Source organism: Micropterus salmoides, unplaced genomic scaffold (genome assembly GCF_014851395.1).
Source record: "Micropterus salmoides isolate LMB-PRFRI ecotype aquatic unplaced genomic scaffold, ASM1485139v1 Ms_hic_scaffold_19, whole genome shotgun sequence".
Lineage (NCBI taxonomy): Eukaryota > Metazoa > Chordata > Actinopteri > Centrarchiformes > Centrarchidae > Micropterus > Micropterus salmoides.
In genome coordinates, this window is record NW_024041039.1 from 5542363 (window position 1) to 5557699 (window position 15337).

General features: G+C 43.9%; 1 protein-coding gene across 2 annotated transcripts in view; it reads right to left on the reverse strand.

Annotated features, from left to right (window-relative positions):
- LOC119910384 (carnitine O-acetyltransferase-like) overlaps positions 1 to 15148 on the reverse strand; it is a 41616-nt gene extending 26468 nt beyond the window's left edge. The window contains exons 1-7 of one of the 2 annotated variants that reach the window (XM_038728983.1): positions 15028 to 15148; positions 14088 to 14360; positions 12714 to 12832; positions 8481 to 8534; positions 6737 to 6902; positions 5805 to 5979; positions 878 to 1056 (exon numbers count right to left, since the gene is read on the reverse strand). In XM_038728983.1, the coding sequence (XP_038584911.1) occupies positions 878 to 1056; positions 5805 to 5979; positions 6737 to 6902; positions 8481 to 8534; positions 12714 to 12832; positions 14088 to 14360; positions 15028 to 15054 (993 nt within the window). In that variant the 5' untranslated portion in view covers positions 15055 to 15148. The remainder of the gene's footprint in view (positions 1 to 877; positions 1057 to 5804; positions 5980 to 6736; positions 6903 to 8480; positions 8535 to 12713; positions 12833 to 14087; positions 14361 to 15027) is intronic. The other variant, XM_038728984.1, reaches the window with a different exon arrangement.
- Between the last annotated feature and the right edge of the window lie 189 nt (positions 15149 to 15337).

Consider the following 15337-nt stretch of genomic DNA (forward strand, 5'->3'; position numbering starts at 1 on the left):
GACTGTGCATCCACTGAGTGACTGTCTGTTAAACATCTGCTCTGAAAACTGACCAGGTAAACTGAATTCACCTGATCTGTGTTTGAGTCCTGCTTTCACACATTCGGGTTCAGAACTTTTACTCCTCCACCTTCGCACTCTAGGGTTGTTTCTGTTGGGAGGTGCATAACTTTTGAGAGAACTTCAATCTACGGTTTTCACCCATTTGGTGAAGATTTGGAGACTGTGTTATTTATTGACTGTTGCTTGTGAAGTTTTGGAGTTTTTCTCATTAGTGACAGGTTTAAACACTGTCAGCCCACACCTTGGCACAGTGTTTTAGATGATATTTTAGGGAGAAGTTTCTAATTTTTCTCAGCAGCTGATTGCTGGTTTTATCAGTTCTCATTACTTAATCATGATTTACCAGCTGATACAACAGTCCAACCATGTTTTTATTGCACTGAATGCATTTTTAGACTAATGCAGTTATGTGTCTCAGTGTGTGTGTGTGTGTCCTGGATGGCATTAAGAGAGAGAAAAGGTGAAAACAACTTTGAAAATGAGAGAAATATATTCAATAATAACACATACGAGGAATTTGACTCTGGACTGTACATTGCTCACGATGTGCTTACTCATACAATAATACTATAATAAAACTATAATAAAATCAAACACAAGCTACAGAATAGAGAACACAAATAAACACATTATAGACAAGAACAGAACAAAATAGACAGATTGACTGTCTACTCCTCACAATAGCTTCTTGCTTATTGTGACACCTGCAGTGAGTTTTTCAGATTAGTATTATCAGTCCCCAGTACTTGTGCTTGGGAAAAATGTGTTTTGCATCACAGCTGATCATGTGTAACTTGCACATGTGTTACATCACCTGCAGCCCCTTGTCAAACCAGCGGTTTCCACTGTTCCACTGGCTTCCTCCTCCAGTCAGCATCCAGGGAATAACACATCTGCGATACATTTCATCAGACACTGGGGGCATCGCTTTGTCCAAACACACTGTGACAATGCTACTTTGGATAGCAGACAGTGATTCTTTGTTGGTCTCATCTGAAAAAGGACATGCACACAGAGCAAACATCATGTTATTATGTAGTCAGACTGCAAAAGTTTAACAATTCAATTCTAAATATTTTCACATTCTCTGTCTAGACTTGCTTATCTTCGTGTTAAATGACACATTGTTTTTATTTATTATGGCGATGGCATGGTGGATGAGATGCCTGCGTTTGGTGTAAGAGACACGGGTTCAATTCCCCACTGTGATGTATCCACCAATGTGTCCCTGAGCAAGACACTTAACCCCTAGTTCACTAACCAGGTCCATGCCAATATGAGGTATAAAAAGGGTAGTTTATTTGGATAATGAAGAGTAGTTATGATGGCAGGATCGAGGGGAGAAGGAATGAAGGGGTCGAGGATGGAGGGACAAAGGGGTTGAGATTGGGGGATGAAGGAGATTGTTTAGGGTTTGGTGGATGGAGCGGCTAGGAACCCGGGGGGTTGAGACTCAGGGTGGGGGGCTCGTCTCGATAAGTGGCTTGCAAATGGACCCCCCCTGTGGTTGCTGTTGTAGAAAAGACAAAATGATTACTTGGTCACCTTAGTGAGAGAGGAGTGGTCCTGTTCCTGAACTTTTGTTATATAACTCCATTTGCTCCAGAGGTGTGTGACTTCCAACATATATAGCAATTGTAAGTCGCTTTGGATAAAAACGTCAGCTAAATGAATAAATGTAATGTAAAAGGGACAGTGTGTTGTGGTGGCAACCTGGCTGACGATGAGGGTCCTGGTTTTTTTCTCTTCTTACTTTTTCATTGGTTTTCTGTTCCCTGCCTGCCTCCTTGTGTTTTCTCCCCTGTGTGTGCTCTCTCTCCTCTGCTCCTGAGCCGCCCTCCTGAACAACATGCACCTGCACCTCATCAGCCACCTCGTCAGCCTGCCACACCTGCCAGTAGTCAACCTCATCTCTGCCTGTATTTCAACCCCGGTTCTCCACACCACTCTTGCTTGATCGTCGTTGCTCCATACCCGGTGCCACCTCTGTGTTCAGGCTTTCTCACATTTTCCCTGTGCTTTGTCCCCGTGATCTCTAACCCTGTCTCTCTGTCTGTTTCCCTCCCAGGTTCACTCACCCTCGTCCTCTGTTCAGTCGGCTGGGCTCATCCACCGGTCCTCTCCTCCTCGGACTTCCCCCACGGCGTTCTCCCTGTTCTCCCTTACCTCCTCACTTCCTCTGCCCCAGTGTTCCCTGGCTCCCTGGTCCCAGTCTCCTCGGTTCCCCGTGCCTGTGTTTCCCCGGCATCCACCTCTCTCTCCACTCCAGTCCCTCTACCCCTTTTTCCCCCCCTCAATAAACCTCCTTCCCTCCGAACGTTGCATTTGGGTCCTCTCTGTCCCCACACCACACGTATCAGAACAATCAAGCCAACTATGGACCCAGCAACCGGCCTTCAGGAGGCAGCTAGTCAGCTGTGCAAGGAGCTGTTGGAGGAAAAGTGGAGGGGCTCAAGTCACGCGGGCTACAAGCTGGTGCTTTTGACCTCTGGCCAGGTAAAGGTTTCTCAGAGGCTGTGGCTGAGAGACGCCATCCCAGAGTGGCTGGCCAGATTTTTCCCCCAGTGGTCTCCTACCCGGCCCACTAGTTGCAGGCTGGGAAGCATCTCCCTGTCCTGCCAGGCCCCTGCCGCTAGCCCCCAGCCTGCCCCCATGCCTGCTAGCGCCGCTAGCCCCCAGCCTGTCCCTTCTGGTACCCAGCCTGCCTGTTATTCCCCGGGGCCCGCCCGACACCACGCTTGACCCCTGTCGTCAGTTCGAGGGAACCCGCCTGGCAGTCTTCTCTGGGTTCCGTGGTGGCCATCGGAGGAGACGTGGCCATCACGGCTTCCGCCAACATGCACCACTCTCCCTTGGTCCCCGGCCTGGTAGCCCCCAGTCTGGTCCAGATCCCCAGCCCGATAGCCCCCAGCCTGTCCCTTGGCCTGGCCTGCTAGTGCCCCTAGCCTCCAGCCTATCCCTCTTGCTCCCCAGTCGGCTGGCCCCCAGTCTGGTCCTGATCCCCAGCTTGCTAGTGCCGCTAGCCTCCTACCTGTCCCCCTGATCCTTGGCCTGCTTGCGCCCCTAGCTTCCAGCCTGTCCCTCCTGATACCCAACCGGCTAGCCCCCAGTTTAAACAACAAAGGTTGAGGTCAAGGGCAACTGGACTTGGTTGAAGATACTAGAAGACATTTCGTCCTTTATCCAAAGGACTTCTTCAGTTCTGACTGGTAGGGAAGCTATTTAACCTCTGGGATCATTAGCTAGGATCGTCAATACCGCTGGTTTGTTAGTGCTCCTGGTTGTGGCAACGACAGTCATGGTTGTTAGAGCCACCCGAGGCCAAGTCTGATCGACCATCATTGACAACTTCACCTGAGGCCAAGAGGAAATGCTTGTTGAGTTTCCTGGGAAGTGATGAAAGGACAGTATTGTAGGACATTGTAAGTGGGGGATAAGTGGTGGCGTAGGCCCCCTCCTTCAACGATGGCTTCTCAACCCGGGTGTAACTCATTCAAACCATCCATCTTCTGTCTAAAATGTGCACCTGGTGATCCTCAAACGAGTGTCCTTTATCCTTCAGATGTAAGTAAACTGCAGAGAGGAGTTGGCCCTTCTGTGTTGAGCCATGCGTTTGTGTAGTGGTTGTTTAGTTTCCCAATATACAGTTCAGTGCATTCCTCACTGCACTAGATCGCATGCACTAGATTGTTTTTCTTGTGTTTGGGTGTGCGGTCTTTAGTGTGGACCAGTATCTGTCTTAGTGTGTTCTTGGGTTTAAAAAACACAGATGTTGTGTTTGTTGAAAATCCTCCTAAGTTTCTCTGATACTCCAGACACGTATGGAATCACAGTGTTATTGCATTTGACCTTCTCCTCATTCCTTGTAGTGTTGGTCTTCTTCCTGGATTTTGTGGCTGTTTTCACAAAGGTCCATTTAGGGTATCCACAGGCTGTAAGTGCCCCCTTCAGGTGGTTCTGTTCCTACTCTCTGGCTTGGGCGAATGTTGGTATGTGGTCTGCTCTGTGTTGTCGGGTTCTGATGACCCCGAGCTTGCATTCCAGTGGGTGGTGGGACAGCACAGTCAAGGAAAGCCAAACTGTTGTTGTGGACATCTTCTCGTGTGAACTTGATGTTACTGTCCACAGAGTTGATGTGTTCTGTGAAGGCTTGCACTTCTTCGGTTTTAATTTTGACCCAAGTGTCATCCACATACCTGTTCCAGTGGCTTGCTGCTGTTCCTCTGAAGGAGTTGAGGGCTAACATCTACATGGAAGAAATGGAGGGAACATTTGTGAAAGAATGGGTCGCTCTCAAGAGCTCAGTGAATTCAAGTGTAGTACCGTGAAAGGTTGCCACCAGTGCATTAAGTCCATTTGTGAAATTTCCTCACTACTAAAATATTCCATGGTCAACTGTATATTATATGTGGTATTATAACAAAGTGGAAGCGATTGGGTGCAACAGAAACTCAGCCACAAAGTGGTTGGCCACATTAAAACACATAGCGGGGGCAGCATGCTGAGGTGTGCAGAAGTTGGCAACTTTCTGCAGAGTCAATAGCTACGGATCTCTAAACATCACGTGGCCTTCGGATTCATTCAAGAACAGAGTGTCATGCAACGGGTTTCCATAGCCGAGCAGCTGCACCCAAGCCTTACATTACCAAAGTGCAATGCAAAGCGTCGGATGCAGTGGCGTAAACACGATGGACGAAAGAGATGAGCTGATGGTGACTGCACTGTACCAAGTGTAAAGTCTGGTGGAGGGGGATTATGGGGCAGCTTCCAGGTCACGAAAAAAACAAATGCAAAATTGAGGAATAAGATTTATACCCTCATATTTGAATTTACGATTTCCATCTTTAAACACAAAGAAAATCAGATAACGAGATAATTTTTCGTTTTCCGTTTTTTAATAACAAAACGAAAAACGGTTTGCCCTTTTTCGTCGAAAATCGAAGACCATTATGTTGTGGGGTTGTTTTTCATGCTCCCAACTTTGTGGAAACAGTTTGGGGATGGACCCTTCCTGTTCCACAGCACTGTGCACAAAGCAAGGTCCATAAAGACATCGATGAGCGAGTTTGATGTGGAGAACTTGACTGGCCTGCAAGTGTAGATGGTACGGTATACATACATTTTATTAAATAATTTGGAATCTAGCAGAGCTTTTCCTTTGACAGTTACTTGTACTTCTAATTGAGTACGGATATTGTGTACTGTGACGGCCCCTGTGTGATCCATTGAGGCCACTTAACTATCTTTGTTCTGTTGAGGTGATTGCTGATCGGGTGCACCTGTGAGCCAGTGGAGATAAAGCTCCACATGGTCAAACTACTTTCTCTTCTACCTCCTCTGCAATCCAGACATCAACCATGGCCTGATCACCCCGACTGCCACATCTTGTTTTGAGTTATTTATGTTACAGAGACACAACTTGCACATTTAAATAGTTATGTTTAGTTCACTCTTTTGTTATATAAATCACTTTTGATCATTTATGCTGCATCGTTCCCTCTTTTATCATGACCCTTGAGCCAGGTTGTGACAGTACTCCACAGCCATCACCAGAGTCAAGTGTGAGTTAGTCCACTGTTCCACTTGGCCACAACTCTTACTACTCAGCTTAGGAGTGGCTTGGGAAAATAGTATAGTATGTATATTAAGGGGACCGTAAGGACAGTGTAGGCGACTGGTGGCGGCCAGCTGGTTTTAGGTGACTGGGTTCCTTAGTTGTATTAAATCAGAGTTGTGCTCACCCTTCATTAGGCTGATGTAGGTTTTGCTCCAGATGTCACGATGCTGAGAGGTGAGGATGCCGACAGGCTCCATGTCGGTCTGTACTGAGGCGTTGCAGATCCTCTCCAGCTGAACACAGAGCTGATCGACTGTCAGCAGAGTCCCAACACTGTTGTACACATCCAGCAGAAAGAACTGAGTCCAAGGGGAGAAAACACATGAAAGCAAGACTGGATTACCAGCTGAGCAAAGTCCCGGGCTAAAGACATTCAGGCACCCCAAGGCCTCAGGTTGTCTGTGTGTAAATTTCTTTATGGTAATTTGATTAATCATAAAAACACTGTGACCCCTGATTAGTAAACTGTCCTTCAACTGCTTCCATAAAGACTCAGTATGTGCCTCACAGTGTGTTTACATGCATTTTGGTGACCTGAAAATTACCTGCTTTTGGTAGAAACCTGACTTAAAAATATCAATATAAATGGGAAACCCAAGGGATTGAGAATAACTTGGTTAACACAGGTTTTACCTGGAAATGTACACTACTACTACCTTTATTTGTATAGCACGTTTCGATGCAGGTTACATAGATGTAAATGTAAATGCTCCGTATTTGTATAGCCCCTTTCTAGTCTTTGACCACTGAAAGCGATTTTACACTACATCTGCATTCACATACATTGATACACTGAGCCTAAGTGCTCAATCAGAAACTAACATTCACACACATTCATCCACTGGTGGAACAGCCACCAGGGGCAATTCGGGGTTCAGTATCTTGCCCAAGGACACTTCGACATGCAGCCTGGGGGAGCTGGGGATTGAACTGCCGACCTTGCGATTAACGGGCAACCCGCTCTACCTGAATGAAATTGGGCTTCAATAAAAGTTATAAAAAAAAAACAACAACTGACAAATGTTTGACTTGGACCAGTGATGTGGTGCTGCTCACCTGATTGTTGTGTACTACAGTGATGTGTTTGGGGGGGTTGGAGCTCCTGCCATAGAACACCAATGAATCCTCCTTCAGACCAGGGATACGGCAGGATGATATCAACTGCTCATACTGCTTCATACACAGTGGCTTCCCTTTCATGTACTCAACTGGTAGAGCATCACTGCAAAACATACATTAAATACTTACTCAGCCAGTCGATATTTACAATTTTGCTTATTAATGTCCCTGAAATTGCCACATTGCCCGGTCACAAGATCGCTTCTTTAATCATTGGGCCACCACTGCACCAGTGGTGCTGCATAATAAGATACGCATATCACTGACTGCCCATAAGATGTGCACATAGTGTCACTTTTTATTTTATGTTTCATAGGGTTTTACATATAGATTAAATACAAAATAAATACAAAAACTGCAACTGATCAAAATGAAAAATGCGGATGAGTGTTCTTCATAACACTGTTGTGTAAGAATGAGTCATTTATCCAACTTAATACATTCCATTTCATCCATTTATCTAGAATGTCTCATTTATTCAATGTATCATCTAACAGTATGTTGTGCCTTATATCTTTTTATACTTTTGCACTTGTATCTGCATGCAACATCCCTAGTTAGATCTGAGTGTTAAACTGAAGTCTGAGGTGTGACTCTACCCTCTGTGTGAGACCAGAGTAGACCGGCCAAAAAAGATGACCCCCAGGAGTGTTCCCTGGAATGTGTTCAGTAAGGAAGGGTGAAGAAGGGTAAAAAACATGCACCAGAAAAAACATGCAATTATATATTGCAGAGACTCATATACTACTGTGTGGGAAAGAAGAGAAGACCATGTACCCAGATTGTATATCTTTCTTGGACCCCCATGACCATGACAGAAGGTATGGTCATGGGGACATATACCTTTTTAAAAAAACAGGACCTATAAAATTGGGAGCTAATCGTATATGACCAGAGATGCTCCTAAGGGGGCCCAAGGGGTCCATGTCCTGGGGAGTGCCTGACCCGATAGTTCTACTGGTGTATCAAAACACATAAATGTCTTAAACATATATGACCACGGCATAGTTCCAATCAAATGATGTGATTGATAAAGTTCACTGACAATAAAGATTAATTAATGTATTTAAGAAAAACGTGAGAGCTAGGATTTTAATGATGTAAATAATTTATGGAATGGGAAGATGGTCCTGAAGGAGATCACCAAGAAGAAATTTACACCAGTAAAACTAACAAAAGGCTACAGTAAATAAAAAAATTAGGCGGGTATCTCACAGAGACCCCATCTATAGCTATATAATGAGAACACACCATGTTTTCAGTGTGCCTTACCGGTCTGTTAAGGCTTACTCGGGTTTTGTCTTGTTTTGACAGTAAACTATTGCATCGATCTCTGACTGACTTCAGAAACTTCTTTCGTGCTCCAAGTGCTATCTACCATCGATACTTGTTAAGTACTGAGGACAGATCTGGGCTTCCAGCGGGCCTGAGTCTAGCGTTTTGTCCCTCTACAACACTTATAACTGACAATTCATAATGTTAATGCATATAATTTAGTGAAAAACAACAAACACATTGATTGGCTTTAGCTGATTTCACAGTCCATTTTCTGCAGCAAAATAATCATATATTACTGTATTTTTTGAAACAATAAATCACAACATTAAAATTAATAAAACTGTCAGGATGATGAATTTGTACTCATCTGGGAAAATGAGAACATTGATAGCTCAGTACTCACTTGCTAATCATTGTCTTTAGTTCCAAAAAACCCACTATGTATTTGGCAGCAAACCTAAACAGAGAAAACATTCCTAAATTTCAATGTTAAAGAGGAAGAAGAGAGTAGTTTTGTGCTTTCATAATGATTGAAGGCATTTAATAAGAAATGGTCAAAATCATAGAGGCTGGGAAATCCTGACTTTTAGTCTCTTGTATGAGTCAATCTCTGAAAACCCAAAAAGATGACATCATCAGGGTTATTTACTTAACCTCCAGAGCCACAGGACAATATAAAACAGGCTGAGAACAACTCCTCCTGGGCCCTGTTTGAGAAAGCGGGTTTAGCGAAAACTCTGAGAAAGTTGAGCCCGAGATGAGGGAAATGAGGGTTTTCGGTTTCAGAGAGCGAGATCAGATAAACTCTAGGTCTGTAACCCCGGCAACTTAAGCCGTGAACCTAACTTGCTCGAGAGGAGGTTTACTTCAACTAACTCTGAGTTTCTTTCTGACTCCTCCCCTCCTGCGGAGCCTGAAGCGGCCGTCTGACATTTCCTCATTCAGACTGTCGATATCAAAAGCACATATATGAACGCAATTGCGTTTTTAGAAACATCGAAATCACGGTTAAATAGGTTATTAGTTTTTTTTTACCCAAACATGATCTTGAACATGACAGCTTTTATGATCAATCTGTCATCGATGTATGAACAGAGAGTTATCTTTGGACATCGAAAATTTATCCTCAGCACAGCATAAAATCTAAGCTAAAGCTACACTGTTCTTTATAACTCAGTGACTATGTGGACATTAAGGCAGCTGTCAGGTTGGAAACAGTTGCACAAAAACACTTCCTCCAGTACTGTGTTTTAGAGCCTATCGGGGTCCGCGTTAACACGCATTCATATTTCTAGCTACACCCGATTAAAATGGAGGCTCTGCCTTTAATTACCCGTTGCCATGGTGAATAGTAGTATCGGAGCTCCATTGATGATGGCTTATTTCCATCCCCACGCATGCGCTTCCAGCAGGTTCAACAGACTGAAAACTGATAGCTCAGAGTTCTTCAACCCTGAGTTCAGGTTTACACTCAGAGTTTGTTGAACCTGCTTTCTAAAACGGGGCCCTGGCAACTTATTTATTTAGTAACTTTCTACTAACTTACTTATTTTAACATTAATCATGATCTTTTTCAAACCCTAAACAAGACAATGCATTTTTATCATTACTAACTTGAAGCCCTGCATGTGCAAAACTGATGCTAGAGGGGTACGTAGAGCATCATAGTTTGAAGCATATCATAACAAGGTGTGCCGTGTGCTCAGGCAGAAACAGGTTGATAGGGCCCAAAATGCAGATTCTGGAACAGGCAGGTTCGGTTCTTGAGATTTATTCAACAAACAAAAAGCGAGTACACTTACAGCCTGAGTGGCTGAGTCCAGAAAATGATTAAGTCCAAACAACAGACATCCAAAACAGGTAATCCCAAACTCCATGAGACAGGCAGGAAACAAGTAGGGAACAAGCAGGACAAAACACCACACAAGCCAGAGCAACTACAAGCCACAACAATAACCAGACAAAGACTGAGGGAAACAAGCATATATACACAGGGTTAACAACCAGGGCGGGAGCAACACAGGTGACAGAGATGAGACTAACAAGACACAGGCAGGCAGAGAGACAGCAGGGGAAAACAGACAGACACAGGTTGCAAAACACAAGGCAATAATCTAACTGGAACACAAAACACAAGCAGACAGATCACTAATAATGCAAATAAACTACATCTAACAGGGAAAACAGACTGAACTGGGATCAGACAGAACAGACATGGCAAAACAACAACACAGAAGTACGCAGACCAGGAGTAAACACTAAGACATGAACTAAGGCACAGGACTAAAACGCAGGACTAAGTAGCAAGACAAGAAAACAGAATGAGAATCAACATGAAAATTCACACATCAATGAACAAGGCGAAACAGTAGAACACAAGACGACAGACAGAGCTGGACCTGAAACACAGACTACATAACAGATACAGAACAGACTAAAATAACAAAACTGAGAATTAACTAAACAGAGCAGACAGGCACACAGTGTGACAGATCATCAATGACCAAGCATCCCTATTTGAGTTGGGTGTGAGAATTGCCTTTGCCACTGGCCTCCATAGTGATTCCGCCTTTGCCACTGGCCTCCAGAGGGTTTCTGCATTCTCCACTGGCTTCCTGCTCACCCTCCAAACCTGCTCTGCCCATCTGTACAGCCCACAGGCCATGAAGTTGAGTTATCTTACTCCTCCCAGTACCCATGCTGGCGGCACGAGGTCTCCTGCTCCTTCCAGCGCCCATGGTTTCCACCAAGATCATCTGCAACGCCCCTGTTCTTCAGTTTCCACGCTACTTGCTCCTAAACGCCTCCTCTGGACCCCCTTAAATCACTTATCACGGGTAGCGTCATTGAGCCATGGCTCAGATTTAGATCTGAAGTACCTAACTTTTTGTGGAGCAACAGTGTTAAGAATGTCGGCACAGGTGGAAAGGAAGGAAGAAAGTAATTGTTCTTTGTCATGGTTAGCCAGATAACTACTACCAGACTAAGTTATATTAATAAAAGCAGAAGTAGTAGTTGAAGCCTCGCCTCTACTCGCCTTTTTGTGGTTTTCCAGTGTGTAAAAGTTGTACCTGTACTTGCTTCCAGGTACTTTTTTTCGTATCACCTCCATCGAGATTCCAAGCGAGCTGAGGCGATACCAAAATGTGACGTGAAAACACGGCAGACTACTGATTCGTCAGAGAGAATCGTCCCTATTCATCCTCGCGCACACCGGACAGAGGCCAGAAACAGAAAGTTTTATATTTTGCTATTTTCATACGTTATTCCATCACCAAATCCACTTCTGAGAAGTTCTGAGGTGAGAAATCAACTGTGTAGATTTCAAATATTGACAATTTTACCAGAAGAAAGAAAAATGTGCTTGAAAGTTGTGGGGCTCCACCCGCCGCCTGCTCACAGAGGCCTCTGCTCCCACCGTCACACAGACCACTGCAGTAATAAAATGTTTGTTATATTTAGGCACATAGTAGCCTACTGGATTCGACTGACCTAACACAAACAAGCTGAGTTCAAAAGAGGAAATAGAAGGTGACAGGGGCCTACAAAATAACCTATTCTTAAAAACTGTCACTATTCCTCGTCCACGTCCAGTAGTTATAGGAGAGTTGAACAATCTACAGTTTGGAGGGGAATGCTCAACGAGGGCATCGGACTCACCAGCACTTATCCAGGTTTCTGTCAACAGGAGTATATCCACAGCATGTGAGGTGAAGAAATCCTTGAGGATGAGTTTCTTGTTAATGACAGACCTAGCGTTCATCAAGGCACATCTTGTCAGCAAAATTGGGTTGTCAGCCGCGTGAGTAAAGGACATGGCGCTCCTCATACGGGCCAACAACAGGTACTAGCCAGATGAGAGACATGGCGATGGAGATACTGGATGGGAGACATGGCGGCAGAGATACATATTCCGGTACGATGCAGGGAGGAAACCGTGCCAAGTCAGGAGAGAGAGCTTGCCAAGCTTTAATCTTGACCAGGCGGCAGCTGTGTGTCCCTCTGCATTTGCGTCTCCGCAACAGTGAAGCCTCAGCATGAAACAGGTAAGCTGGGACACCTGCCATGAGCGGAGTAGGAACGGTTCTTGATCTTCTGTTGTCCAGTTTTGTTGAGCCTGTGTGAATTGTAGCCTCATTTTCCTGTTCTTAGCTGACTGGAGTGGCACCCGGTGTGGTCTTCTGCTGCTGTAGCCCATCTGTTTCAAGGTTCGTTGTGTTGTGCGTTCAGAGATGATATTCTGGTTGTAACGAGTGGTTATTTGAGTAACTGTTTCCTTTCTGTCATCTCGAACCATTCTGCCCATTGTCCTCTGACATCTCACATTAACAAAGCATTTTCATTCACACAACTGGATATTTTCGGACCATTCTCTGTAAACCCTAGAGATGGTTGTGCATGAAAATCCCAGTAGATCAGAAGTTTCTGAAATACTCAGACCAGCCCGTCTGGCACCAACAACCATGCCATGTTCAAAGTCACTTAAATCCCTTTTCTTTCCCATTCTGATGCTCGTGTGAACTTCAGCAAGTTGCCTTGATCACGTATACATGCCTAAATATATTGAGTTACTGCCATGTGGTTGGCTGATTAGGCCATGAGTGTAAAGACAGTAGGCCTGTGTGTGTGTGTGTACCTCATTTGTTCCTGTTTATCTATGAATTCCATCCGGGGAAACACTATCCCAGTGTTTGACTGAACCACCAAAGAATGCCGTTTGTGAAGATAATCTTCCTTTAAAAAATCCTCTGTTGACTGCAAACAGTTACAAACAATCAGTGACATATACACGCAGACTCGGAAAGATACAAGTTCATTGAGGATAGAAGGGATGAAGTCACTTGAGAGTTTGTAAAGAAGCTGTTTCATGGGGCTGTTACCTGCCTTAGGGATGCATTAACATCATGGCCCAGTTGTTCAAAAGTAATCTGATTGGATTTCAACTATCAGATTGGATCAAATCTTGAAAAAAAAAAAAAAGGATTCTAAAATTGGATAAGATCACCTAATCCAATTATTACGACCTCCACCAAAGCTCATTACAAGAGGGGGTTGAACATAACCGAAGAGTCCAGGAGTAATGCAAAAACATAAGTTTATTGAAATAAACATGAAATAAGTTCAAAATTTAACTTAAAACAAACATAAGAAAGGGAAGCCTTCCAGACCAGCCCACAAAGGGCCGTAGGATCTGGAGGCTTCCCCTCTACCCTTAACCAATCCCTAACTAAACAAACAGAATTAAAGCCACGAAAACTAAACTACCAGTCCCATCAGAAATATAAGAAAAAAAATAATAAAAGAAATACAAATTAGTCGCAGTCTCAGAGGTGTGCTGCTGCCATGGCTGGAAGGTGGACCAGAGGGAGAGCCAAGCGCCCATGCCTCCTCTTATGAGTTTCTCCCCTCATCACCCAGACCTAAAACACCTGAGGGAAAAAACTGACACGAGTCCCCATCATCTAGAATTGTACATCATGACCAGCAGGGGGGGCAGTGGTTATTTAGATTTAGTAATCCAGGAAAGTCTGTATCTGGATCAGGGTGATCCAATCCACTGTTGCTTTGAAAAAACGGCACAAAAGTGAGACGGATTACGTGATCTTGGATAGCAAAACATGAGATTTCCAAATCCGGATCATTCTGATCCAGATTAAGTTTTTGAACAACTGGGCCCAGATGTACCTACACCATCTCCACCTCCGAGCTGCAGCACCAGCCACCATAGCCCCACCATTTTCCCTCACTGGTTGTTAGGGCATTAATATTTAAGAGTTTAACTGCAGTCGAAGTTAATGTTTTTAAATCATTATGTTAACATTGAGTCAAGATAATCATGAAATCATGTGTTATAAACTGATTTACTGAATGCATTTAAATGAATACAGAGTGTGTGAGGAGCTCACTCCCAGGATCATATTAGCACCTTTTTCCAGAAAATGTGTGTGGTGTCCGAACAATAATGCTGCGATGATGTGTCTACAGCTGTTGGTGTAGATCTTGAGCTCACCCAGTTCTCAGTGTTGCGTGCTCTCCTCTCCAGGCCTCTCTGCAGTCTCTCTCCGACCCCTCCTGCTTTCTGAAAGTCTTTCACCAGCTCTTTTGTGCGCTTCAGCTCGTCCTCCTCCACGATGGGCTCCAGCATGCTGAGGTAGAGCTCACAGGTCTGATGCAGAGGGGGGACAGGCTGACTGGGCAGTCCCTTCTGCTGGGTCTGGTTTCTGGCAGCAACCAGAGTTGCTGATACAGGTTTAACCAAGTGACAGGGCTTCACCATTCCCACCTGAGCGATACATGAATGAACAGTATGTATTTTATATATTAATATCTAGTTAAACTGGAAGGATCACAGCTGTTTTATCTTGACCAGATGCCAAAGGCTTATACTTACATAATACAATGATTAAATCATTGAAATCAAAACAAAAGGTTCCTTTATCAGTGCTTGGACCAAGACAGCTAAAATGCAAAGACATCTTGTCAAATGACAGTGTACTCTGAAAGCGTGATAGTTACCCACTATTTAATATTGCCCAATTGCTAACATTGTATAATTAGGCAGCTGAATAGTATTGATGTCAGCCATGGTACACACTATAATAATATAATAATGTATAACTTTACTGTTGAAATTGGTATGTCCTATTGAAAAAGTGCAGCTTTGGCAATTTCAAATCATTGGCACCAAACCTTAGCCATAGTTTACATCAGAAAATACTTACATGGCAATGACGTGTTCACTGACCGAAATATTTACTTTTGAAAGACAGACAGCTTTTGAGCAAGTTACAAGATTTTGCAGGTAATCCACTATATAGTGCTGTAAGATCTGTTTCGACTAATACACTTACTGTTTTGAAAATGGTGATTTGAGAAATGTACCAAAGCAACTGAAGAAAGCTGTAAGGATAGTGGAAACAGGTAGAATTAACTAAAGGCTTGTTACTTACCCGAGCTCTGCTGTTAATTCTCAACATTGTGTTTTCAAGGAAATTCCTTTAATTTGTTTTAGGGATACAGATTGCAATGCGTGGAGAAGAGCTTCTGCTATAGGAGAGGAGTCGGTAACCACTGCTCTCCTGCCTGTCAGATACTGTGACGTGTGCTCAGACATGTAACAGCTTTTAGGACCCAATAGCAGACTTGACAAGGCAGGATGAGTTTTTATTTATTAATGAAAGAACAAACGTAATGTTCTACGCACATACAGAGCGTGGCAATGTGCAAATAATTAATTATAAAAATTAATAATAACAAAAC